Source organism: Epinephelus lanceolatus, chromosome 5, assembly GCF_041903045.1.
Source record: "Epinephelus lanceolatus isolate andai-2023 chromosome 5, ASM4190304v1, whole genome shotgun sequence".
Classification (NCBI taxonomy): domain Eukaryota; kingdom Metazoa; phylum Chordata; class Actinopteri; order Perciformes; family Serranidae; genus Epinephelus; species Epinephelus lanceolatus.
Window position 1 is genome coordinate 29,089,097 of NC_135738.1, and position 16,138 is coordinate 29,105,234.

General features: G+C 42.2%; 1 protein-coding gene across 1 annotated transcript; it reads left to right on the forward strand.

The window, feature by feature from the left end:
* Positions 1–110: 110 nt before the first annotated feature.
* cd44b (CD44 molecule (IN blood group) b) lies at positions 111–15,722 on the forward strand. The gene is made up of 8 exons (XM_033633956.2): positions 111–471; positions 9,572–9,737; positions 11,535–11,677; positions 11,836–11,901; positions 12,220–12,630; positions 13,285–13,356; positions 13,478–13,556; positions 13,758–15,722. Exons 1-8 carry the CDS (start codon positions 405–407, stop codon positions 13,969–13,971), a joined length of 1,218 nt encoding a protein of 405 aa, XP_033489847.1. The 5' UTR covers positions 111–404; the 3' UTR covers positions 13,972–15,722.
* The last annotated feature ends 416 nt before the right edge of the window (positions 15,723–16,138 follow it).

A 16,138-nucleotide genomic window follows, 5' to 3' on the forward strand; every position in this document is an offset into this window, starting at 1 on the left:
GGGCAAGTGTGGGAGAGGCAGAAGGGTGTGTGCTCACATGAACCACTCTTGCCCTTCTGCGTGTGTGTGTGCCACTAGTCTCTGTGTCTTTTCGGGCAGAGAATAGAAAAGTTGGGGCAAAGTCTGAGTCAGCTCCAGCAGCTACCAGACACTCAGAGCAACTCCCATCCACAGTGACAGGTTTCTTCTCTCTCTCTCTCTCTCTCTCTCTCTCTGTGTCTCTCTCTCCTTTTTTTTTTTACTGCTCTCTCATTCACTCACTCTCTCTCTCTTTCACACACACACACACACACACTCACACCACCCGTCACTCCTGGCAGAGGGAAGACAGGACCACAGGAGAACTGTTACACACCTTTACTCCCAGCTTACTCACCCAGACACCGCCAGACGCTTTGCCCAGGATGTGGACGCTTCTCTTGGGGGTCACCTTTGGATTACTGGCCTCCTTCAGGTCGGAACAACTTCAAGGTGAGGGGACTGTGCCTTCGCCCAGCGGCTGGCTCTTTGTTTGGGGATTTTTTTTGGTCTTTTTTTACCTTATTCTGCCTAAATTGTGCCTGGCTGACTGGCACTCCTTTGTTTTCAGATTTCAGGACCAGACTGTGTTGTTATTTTTTTTTTTCTCTTCTTGAGCCTTGTTGAGAATTTGAGTGAGCGTTCATGTGAAGAGAAGACGGTGAAAGAAAGAGGCTGTGCTCTGCTGCTGCTGCTGCTGCTGCTGCTTGTAGAATGGATGAGTGGATGCCGGCAAAGAGAGCGTGTGCTACACCAGCACAGACAGGCTTACGTCTGGCAGTCTGAGACTCCTGACAGACACAAAGGAGACAGGCGCTCTTGCTCACTCTCTGTCTAACACACATTCACACGTGGGGAAGTGAACCTTATTTATCAGGGTTTCAGATGATCAGTGTAGCTTTAACAAGCAGTCCTTCTTTTCAGGTAGCAGAAATAGAGAAGGGTTTTTCCCCCCTTCTTTGCTGTGCTGATACAGCTGGAGTCTGTGCTGCCACGCTTAATGCTTTATTCTCTTACACAAAGGATGTTCAGCAATCGCTCCAGCTTTCCCCCCCCCTCAATCTTACCCTCTTTTCTCTTTGTCTCTGTCTCACACATGTGCTTTCGGTGTAAGGTTTTGATTGGATTTGTTGCTCGGAGCGATATATATCTCTGGAGGTGAAGTTGGTTCTGAATCAAACAGGTCTGGGTTCGTCTGGCTTGTTCCCTGAGGAGGTGGTAGTGGGGTCGTTCACAAAGACTCCCTCTGGCACTGCGCCAAAGTACAACAAGCATCAAGCTATAAATTTGACCAGTATTTAAAGGCAAATAAGAGACTGCCCTAACAGCTTCTATGCGCACCGTATGTGGGAAGGAAGAGGAAAGCGGATAGAGCCTCTTGCCTCCCGAGTGCCTCAACATGTGTTTGCGCCCTTAAGGCACCTTGTGTGCTGAGGAGTTGTGAGGTTTTGTGTGTGTGTTTGTGCATGCGTCTCTGTGTCTGAGTGTTGAGAGTAATTGGTGTCTGGCTAGAAATGTCCCGCAGTGGTTACATCTCGTCCTTGTCCAGACGTTGTCTTTGAACCTTGAACCTGTGGCTGCATTTCACCTGAAGCACATCATTAAGAGCAGCACTCATGGACTTGTGGCCTGGATGAGATTTATAGGGAGTTTTTATGATACTGAATGTATGCCTACCAATGGCATCTGTGAGAATGTATGATTCTACAAAAAATGTTTGGGGAAAAAAACAGTAACTTGACTTATGACTCGCATCTCTGCAGCAGTGAATGAAAATGCCTTAAAGGTAATAAAATATCAAATAAGTTTCCCCCCTAGAACTTAATTAAATTAATTTCATCCATTTAAATTCATACGTAACTGCATGACCTCTGCAAGAAGTGCAATAAAAACCCAATTTAGCATGATTTAGATTCATCACTGCACTTCAATGATTCAGTTGATTGTGAGAGTGTGAAGTCTCATCTGTGATGACGCTACAAATATGATAATTTGTTAATTTCTTAAGTGATTTACCTATGATGATCTGATGATTAGAATGAAACACTTCAAGATTTCTCAGTAACTTTATCTGATGTGAATGCCTAGTGCTCTTGTCTCTTTTGAGTTTCCTATATAGATAAGTGTCCACTTACTGCGATAACAGACTGGCTGTAAGTCTGAGTTTTGCTTCCTCTGTGCAGAGGATTAGTCTCCCTCTCTCTCTATCACACACACACACACACACACACACACACACACACACACAAACTCAAATGCATGCACTTGGGCCAACCTGACCGCTGGACTTCCTGCAAATGTTGCCGTATTTGCCTCCTTGGCGCAACGACCCCTCCTGCATGCACTGGCGTCGTGTTTCAAGGTGAGGGGTGGTCAGGGGCCCCGTGGACTGGGACTGGGCCCTGACAAAGAGGGCTTGTGCCTGTACAGGCTCTGAGTACCATCTCCTGCCACCTGAGACTCCCAGACACGTGTTTGCCTTCTCTACCAAATGTACCCTTCTCTGCAAATCAACCACCCTGAAGCTGAATGGACCTGCACCAAAATTTTATATAACTCCTCTCCTCCTTGAATTCTCTATACAAAGTGCCTTTGACATTGACCAAACTGGTCCTAAAATATGCAGTGGTTCTCATATTCCAGATTTCGACTATCTCATTGTCTGCTGTTAAACCCTTTAATTACTTTTTAAAACCTTTTTGTGAGTTTCATGACCCTCCTGACCCACACTCCTCCCTGTCTACTTGGCCTCCTCATATACACTTAAGTCTTTGTGTCCATGGGAAAAACTGCTCAGAAAGAGCTCTGTAATGTACACACATCTTCCTGCACGAGGCAGTGATTTCCAAACTGTATCTGGTGTATCATCAGGCGTAGCAGCAGATTATACTGGATCCATACATGTTAGGGCGTAAAGGAAAAGGTTCCTTTTTCCAAACAAGATACTGTGCAGACTAGATGTAGATGAAAATAACACAACTTTTACTGCAAAGGAATAGTTTGACGTTTTGGTAAATAAAGTCATTTGTTTTTCTTCCAAACATTACATGAGAAGATCGATACCACTTTTGCGCCTGTGTTTAAGTGTGGAGCTAGAGCAAAGGGGCGATTAGCTTAGTGCTAGCATAGAAAATGGAGGCAGAGGCTAACAGCTAATTTGGGGAAGTCCAAAGTTTCTTTTACATTTCTGTTTGTGTAAGGATTAAACAAACTCGATAGGCTATGTGCTTATAGTTAGCCTCAGATGTGCTGTTGAAGGGAGAGAGCAGGCGTAGATGTCTCCGCTTGGTTCCAGACTGTGTCCTAAGCTATGCTAAGCTATGCTAACCACCTCCCAGCTCCCAGCAAGAAAGTTTAAAAAATCCTAAATCCTGTCCAAAATCCTAAAAACTATTTCTTTGACAGGAAAAACATTAATTAAAAACATTGCATGCACAAACAGAAGACAGGTTATTCATGAAAATATGCGCACAGTATCATGGATAACTGCTTCTTTTGTTTGGTAAAATATCACAGTTTGACAAGTAAGAGTGTCAACAAAACCTGGACATTCTACCGAACTGTCAGGAACATTTTCAAGTCCAAAGTGTCCTTTACCTGTGAATGTGAATGTTTGAAAAGAATGATGGAGGTCAAATTTCTTATCGCAGATCATCTATTTGGATTCATTGAAAGCTTCTTTTTAATTTAGTGGAGAGCTTTAAGGCCTCTGTTTATTAAAAAAAAGCAAAAGGGAGGTAAAAAATTGCACATGCCTGTTCTGTATGAAAGAAGGCTGCTTTCAGCCTGTTTATAATGGGTGGAGGTGCGCGGAGACATAAGGTGAGAAAGGAAAGAGCACGTTGGAGAGGAGATCAGATAGCGAGAGTCCTTCCTGTGACCTTCAGGTAATGTTGTGACATGTGAATGTGTGTGTACGTGCATGCACAAACACATTTGCACCGTATCTCATGTTTCATCTGTCCCACTGGCCCAGTGGACCTTTGTTGTGACCAGTACGGGGAAAGACATGCCTGCTGACAGGGCAACTTCACTCAAGTGTGATAATGCAGGACACTGGAGCATTGTGGGAGTGAAGGTCTAGCTGGCTGATGAACTGTGGCTAAAAGGATGTTACAGTAGTAGTGGGACGTATACAGTAGGCTCTCTGTTCTAGCATGGGGTTCCTGCACCCATGAGCACTTATGATGAATGAGAACATTCTCAGTGAGGTGTTACTGTGGAAAACAAGAGGAAAGAGAAAAATGCAGATTATAAATAAGCCGATGTTTTGTTGTTTTCCTACTGAGGATTCTTGCTCTCTTGCTGGGCTCCACGCTGTGTCGCGACTCTACAAAGGTTATGACTCAAGAAATGATCAGCCAACGTTCTGTGTGTTTGCGCACCTGCATGCAGGGGGTAATTTGTACTTTATTGCTGGCATAGAAAAGACAAACAGAGGGTAATGAGAGAAAACAAGAGAAATGGAGAGGGGGGTGGAGGGGAGAGAAAGTGAAGTGAAAGCAGAGAGTCGGGCTTGTCTATTACTTCTAGAGCAGCTGGAGGTTTTGGCAAGATGCTGCGTTAAAGCTCCCTTTCTCTCGCGTTCTGCACACCCAGACTTTGCAGTATCCTTGGTTTCAACTCTATTAGGTGACAATGGAGCCTTTGGGGGAGTCAGTAGCTTGGCATCGCAGGCTTCTCAACTGTATAAAGACACCCATGACCGTTCACTCTGCATATTAATGCCTGTGCCTCAGATTCATGTCAGCCTCCTTTTCAGCTCGCTGATGGTAAGCGGTGCTCCTTTTGATCTCTCTGGGCAGGTTTGCAAGGCCGGGACTGTTGTCTTGTTTTTCACCCCTTTACTTTCAGGGACACTGTGCCATGTGGCACCATGTGTTGAGGTTTCTGCAGTTGTTTGTGTGTATGTGTGTGTGTGTGTGTAAGAGAGAGGGAGGGAGAGAAGCAAACTGAAACTGCCTCACAAAACAAGTGTTGGCACTTACTCTTGTTGTCCAACTGCCACTAACAGCAGAGAGCTCAACTTCCTGCTGCTGCTAGCACTCTGTTTACTCATAACAGCCAGTGGAAAATAGGGGGGGTTAATTATATCTAATCTTTATGAAGTCAGCTTTCTCCACAGCACAGTGATAAACATGGCCACTACATAACAAATAGCAATTTTGCAACTTTCCTTAATGCTAGTCTTCACTTAAAGTTGAGGTGTACCTCCAGTTGGGATATAAATAGCTGGCTCTAGTTTTCAGGCAAAACCAAATATGAGCTTGTCTTATCTTGATATTTTTTTATTTTATTTTATTTTATTTTTATTATTTTTATTTCCTTTTTTGCATTTGTATGCCTCAATGGAAAGGTCATGCTCAGAAATCAGAGACAGTTTTATCGTCTATTGGGTCTTCTGATTTGGTGCATAGCAATATATACTGTACAAAAGTCAAGAGACACAATTTAAAATAGAAAAAAATGAATAGAGAATATGGAAAAATATTTTTAAAAAATGTAAAAATATATCTCGTCAGGATGTAGCCAGAGGAAGCTGTAGAGTTGGTGGTTAGACAGTGCACCTTCCTCTTTGCTCAGGCTAGCTGAACAATTTGTGATTATGAAGCATCTGATTACTATGTGGGCACACGCTGTACAATGTAATGCAATCTGATACAGCACCAACACAAACCACTGGGTTGATTTAATATCTCTCTGAGGCAGTAAAGCTTCACAACGTATTGTGGGATAATTGTATAAGATAAATATTGTACAGGCATTGCTCTTAATTGGGCTATTGCCAAGTAGCTATGTATATTAGTGTGAGGGAGCAGGTTTTACAAGTTTTTAAAATTGCTAAGTTGCAGCTGAAAAGGGACAAAAGTTAAGTTGTAATGTTAAGTATAATGACGAAAACTCTGTCTGTGTGTGTCTCTGTTCCACGTTTTTCTCCTCACTGACTTGGTCAATCCATGTGAAAGTTGGCACAGTGGTAGAGGGTCATGGAAGGATGCGAATGAAGCAATGTTACATCAATTGGCCAAAGGGGGCGCTATAGCAACCGATTGAAATTGCAAACTTTGAATGGGCATATCTCATGCCCCGTATGTCATAGAGACATGAAACTTTGCACAGAGATGCCTCTCCTCATGAGGAACAAATTTGTCTCAAGAACCCATAACTTCCAGTTATATAGATTTTCCATCATTCCGTCACTTCAAATCGATCTCTTCTTAGGAAGTTTGACCGATCTGCATGAAACTCTGTGAACATAATTTAGGGACCAATATCTAAAGTTCCCTCTTGGCAAAGTTGGAAAACTTACTAAAACTGAGCTTCTATAAGGCAATGAATATTGCGGAGGGCGCGGCTCATCACATAAAGGTGTATAACATCTCAAGGGTTTCACCGATCACCACGCAACTTTGTAGGCATAATCTGAGGGGACCCCTCCATTTTTGACCCCATCAAACAAAATGGGGGCGCTAGAGAGCTAATTTCTTATCTAGGCCTAACCACTATATCCACTTTTACTAAACTTGGCAGATATGTAGAACAGGACACCTCAAGGTGACTGGAGAAATTTAACTCTAATTGGCAACTGGGTGGCGCTATAACAACAGAAAAATGCTTAAAAATGGCTAAAATGCGACCGATCGCTGTGGCTCCTTCTGTAATTTTTCTAATTTTTGGTATGACTAAGTCATGGTATGGTATGCTGTACTCAGTGGGTATGGACTAGTATTTTAATATTGTGCTTTACCATGATTTCTTGATCTAACTTTGGTCTTCTCCAACTTTTGTTTTCCTCTGAATCATCCAAGTGAGAAACCATAGGGCCAAAGAAACCAAGTTTCTTGTGTAAGTCTTGTGGAGTACTTTTGACACAGTTCTTACAAACCCTATAGCTGCTGGCTTGAGCTGTACTGTGTATTGGTCCTTCAGGAGGCTTGTGAATCTATACGAATTTCAGTAAGTGCAGCTGTAAACTGAAATTAGTTGGCATGGTTGTTACTTTATTTGTTCAAAAACTGTGCACCAGGTGTGACTACAAGGGTTTCTATCTGCTTGGCTTCACCGCAGGAAGCTCAGCCATCAAAAACGACACCATATGCCATGTGTGCTGCTTTCCTGTACAAAGTGCGGTGTTGCTGCTGGGTGACTTTGTATGAGACATCTTTCACGTCCCGTGCATCCGTTGCCATGGTAGCACATTTAAACAAGCGCCAAACAGTGCAGGTATTGTTTCTTCTGTGCATGAACAGTACAGATTCCTATAAGATATCAGTGGTGTTTGTGGTAGAGGATCCTTCTTTTGATTTCACTTCTGCAAATGAGTCTCGCATTTTACATGTAACCATAAAGGAAATTAAAACCACAGACACCATGCAGTTTACTGCAGTGGAGATTTTAGTTTGTGAGTATGAGTATGGGTGTTGTCGTGCCTGTTTTTGTCACTTGAGTCGGAACTATCTGTTAAGCCTCCACAGAATGACCCCATCAGTTTCCTGATCACATTTTTACTGACAATAATTTCCCATAAAACATGCAAAGATTATATTTTGATGTTATGTCACATCATGGAGATTAGATGCTTTTCAAAATAGCTTTCAGTTGAGATCCACTAAACTGTTGTGGGAGGGGTAACCATGCAAAGATCACAATACACAGTCAGATGTACAGACAGTCTGGTGAATATTCAGGGTGAAGGATGACTGTCCGGTGTCGCAAGACTTTTCCCCAGGTGGTGTCTCTGTCTTTCATTCTCAATGCAAATGATCACCTGCTCGTGTCAGGAAAATCCCCAGGTGTTTAAAATCTGAAATCTATTTTCTTGCCGATTACAACAATTCCATTACAAAAAGAATGGAATTGTTGTAATCTATTTTCTTGCCGATTACAACAATTCCATTCTTTTTGTAATGGACATATGGCTCTTTAAAAGCGAACTACATGTGTACACAAACACATGCTGCCTGTTCATCTGCTCATTCGCAGGGCATACTTTGCATTTTTGTTTTCATTTCAACAGGGGAGACTCATTTCCCTGAGGTTTCTCCTTTAGTCAAGCAAACTTAAGCAAATAGACCGAGCATCACACATGAGACACACTGTCGGTGCAACATTTGGTAGCATTTTGTTTGGGCTAAACCTTTCGAGAAAGAGGTGGAAAGTGAAGTGAAACCTTTTATTGTGACGACATGATGAAGTAGGCTTTTTATTTGTCACGCATATAAAGCATTCGGCATAGTGTGTGTGTGTTTGCGTACCTTTGTCTATCCTTCCTTGTCTATAAGTGTTGTGTATACTCTTGCTGACACACTTTGTTTTGAACAAAGGAGACTTAACGAGACCTGGGGGCTAAACACTGTAGATGCTGCCCGTCTCATGATGCTTCTGTGCTTCTCTCCTAGTGAGCTCATCTGGAAAAAAAAAGTCTCATGGCTCGACACTTGAATAATGATGCAAAAGACACTGTATGTGAACAGTATAAAATTTCCTTAAACGTTTTAAGCACTCGTGCGTACCATCACGTCTTAAATAAATCACTGCCTTCCTGCTGAAAGGAAGATTCTGAAAACCAACTATTACTGTTACTACAGCCTTTGGTTCCCTACTGTATTACATCATTTCAAAAGCAAAGTCTTTAGCCTATGCTCCATCTTGCTATCTGCATGTTGTCAACATGGTTTTGAGCTATTGTTGAGAGTTGAAGCATGAAGGTATCATGTCTATATCTAGATTTGTTCTTGACTGACTGGGATCATTTCCCATCTCATCCAAAAACACAGTACTTTCCCTCTAAAGTCCAAATTTTAGACCGCGGTCCCTTTTTAGTGGCTAGAAATGATCTGGACTGCTGCAGTAAAAGAACATAATCAATGACAGACGCTGTAACCTGCAGTTACAGTGGCACACCCCAGGGTGACCAGATAGGGCCACTGAAAATCTTGGGGTGGCACACCACACCCAAACCAAAAGCCATCACTGAATTTCAGGAATTCTATGATGGTGTTCTAGTGGGCTAGTTGAAAACTATGTTAATATAAAAGTCAAGGAATCGCATTCTGCTGTACTTCTGGTTTATCTTGGAGTTATTGGTACTAATTATCGGGTGTGCATGGACTAATCAGAATCAGAAATACTTTATTGATGCCCGAGGGTAAATTGTGATTTGTTACAGAATAGAGAAGTATAAGAAGTAAGAATGAGTGTTTTAATGTGTGTATGTATCTGTATGTGGTAGGCAATTCATTATTCTTCAAATAGGCTTATTGTCCTTTTCCTTTAAAATACAAATATGCAGCTTTAATTTAAAGAGATACATTGAAACAAAACATTTACTGGTAACAAACTACTCAAGTTCAAAAACATCACGGAGAAGCCTGAAGTTATCTTCTATTATTTTCATAGGGGGGAGGTCAGTGGGGGAAGCAGCAATTGTATCAGGGTGGCTGGGGCCCCTCCTGGCCACCCCTTGGGGGCGCCACTGCTCCTGCCCCCATTTTCTGTACCTAAATGGTAATAAACTTATATAGACATTATATCTTTTCTTCTTTCCAAACAGTGAATTCCCGCAGTTGCAGTTATGCCGGGGTCTTTATGGCTGAGGGAGCAGGCCGTCACTCCCTGAGCTTTGACATGGCTCAAAAGGTGTGTGAGCAGCTGGAGAGCATCTTGGCGAATCCAGATCAAGTCCAGGTGGCCTATGATAAGAACATGCAAACATGCAGGTGAAACAACAAGCCTTTGTCTAATAATTATCTGTATTAATTGTTGTACACAAGAATTTTTTAAATCATTTCAATGCCTATTTTATAAAAGTGTGGACTGATTATTTATGATGAAACATTTGTGGACTCCAGATTCTCAAGGTCTTGCCTTAAAGGGCCAGTGTGTAATATTTGGCATGGTTTATTGTCAAATCTGAATCTGAATCTGAATATTCTACCCATTAATATGTTTATATAAGTGTATAATCGCTATAAAATAAAATTTGTTTGGTTTTTGTAGCCTTATAATTATGCTTTTACATATATATATATATTGCAAGGGCCTTGCTTTAGAGAGATCGCCATCTTGCGCCGCCATGTATGTAAGGCAGCCCTAGTAGACAATCCAGCCAGCCAGAGAATGTGTTTCGCGTGTATAAATAAACCAACAAAGACAACAGAAGGAAGGAAGAAGGAGGAGGAAACAGCAGAGAGTGTTGGTAGTTCATCGACAGAGAGTAGTGAAAAGTTTTTTTAGTTATAAATTTTGCGAATGGACCACGCAACAGGAGAGAATGAACTCTAACCATCATCTGCGAGGAAAAGAAGACGCAACTTCACTCCTTGTGATGCGCTCTCTGCGGCGCTTTTCCTCCTGATGATATATCTCCCCAACAATGGTAGCACCGAATCCCATTCTGTGCAGCAAAATGGGAGCAGAGGATTCAGCCTCTCTTCTCGCCCGCTCAGTGTACTCTGGCTCTCATCTGTATGCTCCGGCTCAAACAGGTATGGCTCTGGATCTGTGTCCGCTACAAGAAACTCTTCAAAATCGTGTTCAAAGTCGTCCATTGCAGCTACTATAGTCCGGAGATATTGCTAGGTTAAATAAACAGCTGAGCTCTGTTTACAGGCTACAGTGTCAGTCAGTGTGCGGGCTGGAGATTGGTGGAGCAGAGAGGGGAGGGGGTCCCGCTAGGTATTGTAAACGAGTATGTGTGTATGAAGTGTGTGTGTTACGCCAGAAGAGTCAGAGTTTGGGACGGAGTCTTTTACCCCTTGGAGTGTTACTGGAGTTTTTGGAGTGCTCAAATAAACGGGCCTTTTTCCCGAACGCTACTCTGGTCTCCTGCTCGTGAGTGATTCATTACAATATCGTAACATGGCTTAGATTTCTAAATAAATATTCACCTCGTCGCTAGATAGACCTACTCCTGAAAAACTTGTGTCTGCGCAAGGCTTTTTGTCCCTACGAGGCCACCGTCATTTACCCGTTGGGAGGGGTGAGCAAGCGAGCCCTGCAATCTAGAATTTGACCACTGATGTCACTGTTTTCAATAGTTTTCAACCCATTTTACACACTGGCCCTTTAAGTTCAGCTCTACATCATTCAGTGATTCGGCTTTTGAATCTTCAGTTCTAACACAGGGAATACTTTTACTCACAGTCAGACATCATGGTTAAATCCCAAAATTAAACTTTAACGCTAAATGCACTGGGTCTCCATTATTGCACTTCACTGAGACATGTAAAACCAGAAAGAAGGAAGAAGGTCTTTCCATTTTACAGAACGGATCTGCCATTTCTGTCATGTGATAGAAATCACACAGACTTGCAACAAAGAAAACACCCATCTGTTCCTCAACTGACTTTGTATCTACTTCCCTAAAAAAAGTTGCTTCATCTTTAATGATGATGTAATGTATTTAGACATGGCTGCTTACAGACAGACTGCATTCTCTATTAATAAATGCCTTAAAGTTCACTACAAATTGTTCTAAAATACACCTTCTAATAATATTGTTGTGTTCCATTCAGGTACGGCTGGATCAGCAATATGAGCATCGCCATCCTCAGACACACAGAGCATGAAAACTGTGCCAAGAACATGACTGGCCTCATTGTTCAGCCACATATAGACCCTAGAGAACTCTTCGATGTCTACTGCTATGATGATAAAGGTGACTATGTCCACAGGAAATTGTCAGTTACACTTCAGTGCAGTCCAAAAACTAACACTCAGATCACTCAAGTGTCGTGTAAATTTGTATTGCACAGACCTGTTGTTATTTCCCCCTCCATTTTGGTAACATCTACTTCCTGTTTCCCCATGCGCCAGCTGGGCCTGAGGAGAACTGTACAAAAAAATTCGAAATAAGGGGAGACGTAGCCGCAGATGAAGCAGGTAGGTACAATATGTTGTTTTTATAAATCTTGTGCCCATTTATCACCATATATTCAAAGTTTAAATGCAAATACACAGCAAACGGAAACCAAAGCTGAAAAAAGCAGTGCAGTCTGCCTCTATCATTAGATCTACTGAAAGACAAACAGAATGTCCAGGTTATGAAAGTGTATTCATATTTGGCACCTGTCAGGGAACTGACAAGAAACACATTTGAACAGCAAAGAAAATAAAATGAAATCTCTTGGACAACACGACTTTAAAAAAACAAAAGAGCTCTGTAACAATGCATAACCCTCTTTATTCTTGTTCTTTAAGCCCCTACAACAGCAGAGGATCAGGAAGAAACCACTCCAAAAACCCGGCCTGAGGATGCCTCTGGTAGTGAGGGAAGTGACCCCACAGCATATCATGAAGATATGATGGAAACCACCCCGTCAGCCACCACTGTTGCCATAGAGCTGAGTGTGGATGAGCCGGAGGCTTCCACGGAGGGCCCCGGTGTAGAGGAAAACCCCTCTGGAGGGAGTGAGAATGGCAGCGTGGGATCCACTTTCACTCCTGGAGAGTTAGATCAGCCCACTGGATCTGGGATGCAACCACATGAGGAAGAAGGACCCACCCCTACAGCGACCCCTGTTGGAGAGCCAGAGGAAACACAGCCTCCCAGTGAAATGGAACCAGAGGAAGGGAAAAAAGAGCCTGACGGAGAGACTGCCAGAACAGATTGTAAGAGAAACACAAGCCAAAACATGTAACTGCCACAAATCAAAGCACAAGTAGAGTTGTGTGTATGGTTACGGGTCACAAAAGGTGTCAGGATTTGGGTGAAAAAGCAACATCTGACAATGTCATGCATCTCTGTGGTGCTAATAGTGTTCAGCTGTAATGAAAACAGACAGAAGGAGTCTGATTTAACTCCGTAGTGATGTCTGGATTGCATTATATTGCAATGTTCTATATTTGGACTGCCCTCTGTGTATCTAAAATGTCATTGTAGAAAATGATACTTGAGTTTATTTATACTTAAAATGCACAGAGACAAAAAGCACATCCTGGCATCAGATGCAACAGGTTTTAGGAGGACTGAGGAAACTTTAAGAACACATGACGCCCCCTTGTGTTAGGTTGAGTTGTGGAGCAGATTTATCATAGTGATTTTGCCTCTATGTCCCTAAGGCATTACTACCAAGCTCAGCATATTCAACAAACACACCAAATGCAGAAAAAAAGTGTGTTTTAAAGGACTTGAAACATCAAATTAGTTTGATTTTCAGGCAAAAAAAAAAAAACAGGATTAGAAATAATTGGGATTAATATGTCAGTGAATGACCTCTTTCTGAGATGATCTAAATGTTTACCTATTCCTTTATTGACACACAGCCCCACAGAAGAATGATCGGGGACAGGTCCTGGCTCCTGAGCCTGAACAACAGGACAACAGCGGTTCATCCAGTGAGCAGCCACCTTACTGCACATCTAACATCCTGATTGCAGTCAAATAAGATCATGTTGGGAAAAGTGCATACCACTCCTTATTTGTTACTGACTCATGGTCTGTTATTTCTCCCTCCAGACTGGCTGGTAATCATTTTAGTGATCGTGGCAGTCGCTGCTATTCTTCTCGTGTGCTTAGCTGTTGCCAAAAGAAAGAGGTATGACATTGATTGCTGTTTTTCTTTAATCCTACACTGCTACAGCTGTCGTGTGACATGTTTTGGACTAAACGTTTCCCCTCCTGTAAATAAAAATTGTGAAAAATTGGAACAGTCAGCGTTCCACATTTTGACATGTTTTGCTGCAGACTTGGGGATAGCAAATCAATACTGAATACATGTCTGAATGTGCTCTTGCAGCTGGTGCGGCAAACAGCAGACCCTGATGATCACAGCCAAAGACGGCGGCGAAGGCAACGGTGCTGCAGCATCAGCATCCAGCTCCCACGCCCAGGAGAGGGAGCAGGAAATGGTGACCCTCATGAACAAGGAGAAGATCCAGGAGAATGGCAACACAGAGGAGTTCACCGTCATCACGCTAGAGGAGTCGCCAGATAAAGAGCAGCTGGCGTGAGAGAGGATGGTAGAGCCAGACAGGAGAGAGTAGGTGAGGATAGGGAGGGATGGAATCAGGAGATGGTTGGGATGGCTTGGGGCTCCAAACACTGGGGGGTAAAAACTGCTTTGGTGGTCAGCACTGGATGGACACTGAGTAAGGGTGGGTGTTATTAAGAGAGATTGTCCTACTGAGGTACAAATACTGTACTGGGTCTAAAGCTGTCGTCTCTCAGTGGGACCAGCATGTGCAGCATTTTGTTTGTGTGGTATGCGAGGTTAGCTAGGACTGAATGGCGGTCAAAGAGTGTCATGCACGGTGGGGTGTCATGCAGGGTGTGTGAATGTGTGTTGTGTCTTTGTGTTTGTGAGCTGTACACTTTGTCAGGCTGGATAGACATGAGTTTTAAAGGGAGGGGGTGGAGAGGGTCTAATTTGTAAAGAACACATTGATGCAGATTATTCTCTTTTTTATAGTATTGGTGGATCCTAAATTAAAGGGCCATTCAGCCTAAATGGGAAATAATGAATAAATGATGAGAACTGGGTTATTTTATTTGAGATATACTGCAGATAGAAATTTTTTTTGAACAAAACAGCCCTTGATGTTTCCCACGTTTCATTTATTTGTTTTGTTTGCTTACTGTTGTAACCTTGTGTATATTTCCGACATTGCCTGTGGACTGGAGATTTTTTTTTTTTTTCCAAGACAACTGTCACTACCTTAATTTATGCAGCTTTGATTCCCATTTTCTCGGTCTCTGTATATAAAGTATATGTTTTGGAAATGCCTTAGCAATAGCTTCCAGTGCTTTTTGTTGTTTGGTAGGAAGGGGCTTTGTATCCCTTTTTAAAATAAAGGAATGTGTCATTTTTTTGAGAGTTATTTAAATAGAAAAGAGTACCTCCGAGGTAAATAATTGTGAATGGATTTTGCTATAGTCAAAGTGGAGTGGATAATGTATGAATCAACTTGATGTATAGCATCCAAAACTGTGCAGCTGTGCACCATTGAAGTCGGTTAATATTTATATTGGGTCAGGAATGTGTTGATAGGAAGTCCCTGATGTTATCCTGAGGATAAGTAGACTAATAAAGATGATGTACATACTATATACACAGTGTGTACATTGATTAAGGGAAAAAAAAGAAAGAGCAAAAGAAACAATCGGGTGGATTAATAATAATTTTTTGAATGCAATACTTAAGCTCAATTGTAATGAAGAGAGTGACTGCAGCCTAGTGTTAGATGCTGAACTACATGGCACATATGATAATGGGGGGCCCGTGTGCTGTAAACACATAGCAATGTAAAGGTTTCTTCATATGAAAGGGGCTGTGACAACGTCGTCTGCGTGCTCCTGAGGGGGGAGGGGGTGTGATGAATGAAGCTTGTGTGCTTGCCCAGGCCTCAATGTGCCAGTCTTTGTACATTTCACACATGTAAACAAAATGCTGCAGTTTTTCTACTGACCTTCTCATTGGTGAAATATATCATACATTGTGTCATATCAATATTATCCCCTGTGTGACAGCCAGTTTTTCCTGGTTCGTCGGTATGAAAACGCTGGATTACACACAGCGGCTGCAAACTGATGTTTTTGTCTCTGACTTGTTCCGTTTAATTTTTTCCTGCTTTTTGCTCTTATGATTCATTTTGAGGAGACGTAGCAAATGTACTTAGTGTAGGCAGGTTTTATGAGAAAATTAACAAAAAATGTCGCTGAAACGATTTGTAAAGTCATGAACGAAAATAAATGTGTATAGAAAGAGATGTGCAGGAATGTGGTGTTTTCACTCGCTAATTACTCTGTGTGTGTGGAGACAAAAAGGAGCGAGTGAATGGCATGACAGTGGGATGCAAGTGGTTACATTGCCCCATGTAAGAGGAAGTGGGGTTTCCATGGCACCGGGGCCATGATGTGAGAACATGCTAACCCAGGAAACAAAGACTGAGATAAAGACAGCCATTTTAAAAGATTGAGATGGCATCTTTTTATACAGTGTTAAACTGCATGCAGTATAGTAAAGTTATCCTCACAGGCAAACATTGAAAGGAGTATAATTACTGCTTACTTAGAATACATAAAGTGTACATTATGCTCAGCCATTAAAGGAACACTTCACTCCCAAAATGATGATTTGTATATCAGTTACTCAGCTCATCTTACATTGAATTTGTGGAG

What these genes read in the sequence shown, in the direction of transcription:
- cd44b (XM_033633956.2), top strand. Translation starts at nt 405, where the DNA reads ATGTGGACGCTTCTCTTGGGGGTCACCTTTGGATTACTGGCCTCCTTC. An exon ending in GGACAACAGCGGTTCATCCA is followed by an intron (nt 13,357 to 13,477) that starts GTGAGCAGCCAC and finishes TTCTCCCTCCAG; the next exon opens with ACTGGCTGGTAATCATTTTA. An exon ending in GCTGTTGCCAAAAGAAAGAG is followed by an intron (nt 13,557 to 13,757) that starts GTATGACATTGA and finishes GTGCTCTTGCAG; the next exon opens with CTGGTGCGGCAAACAGCAGA.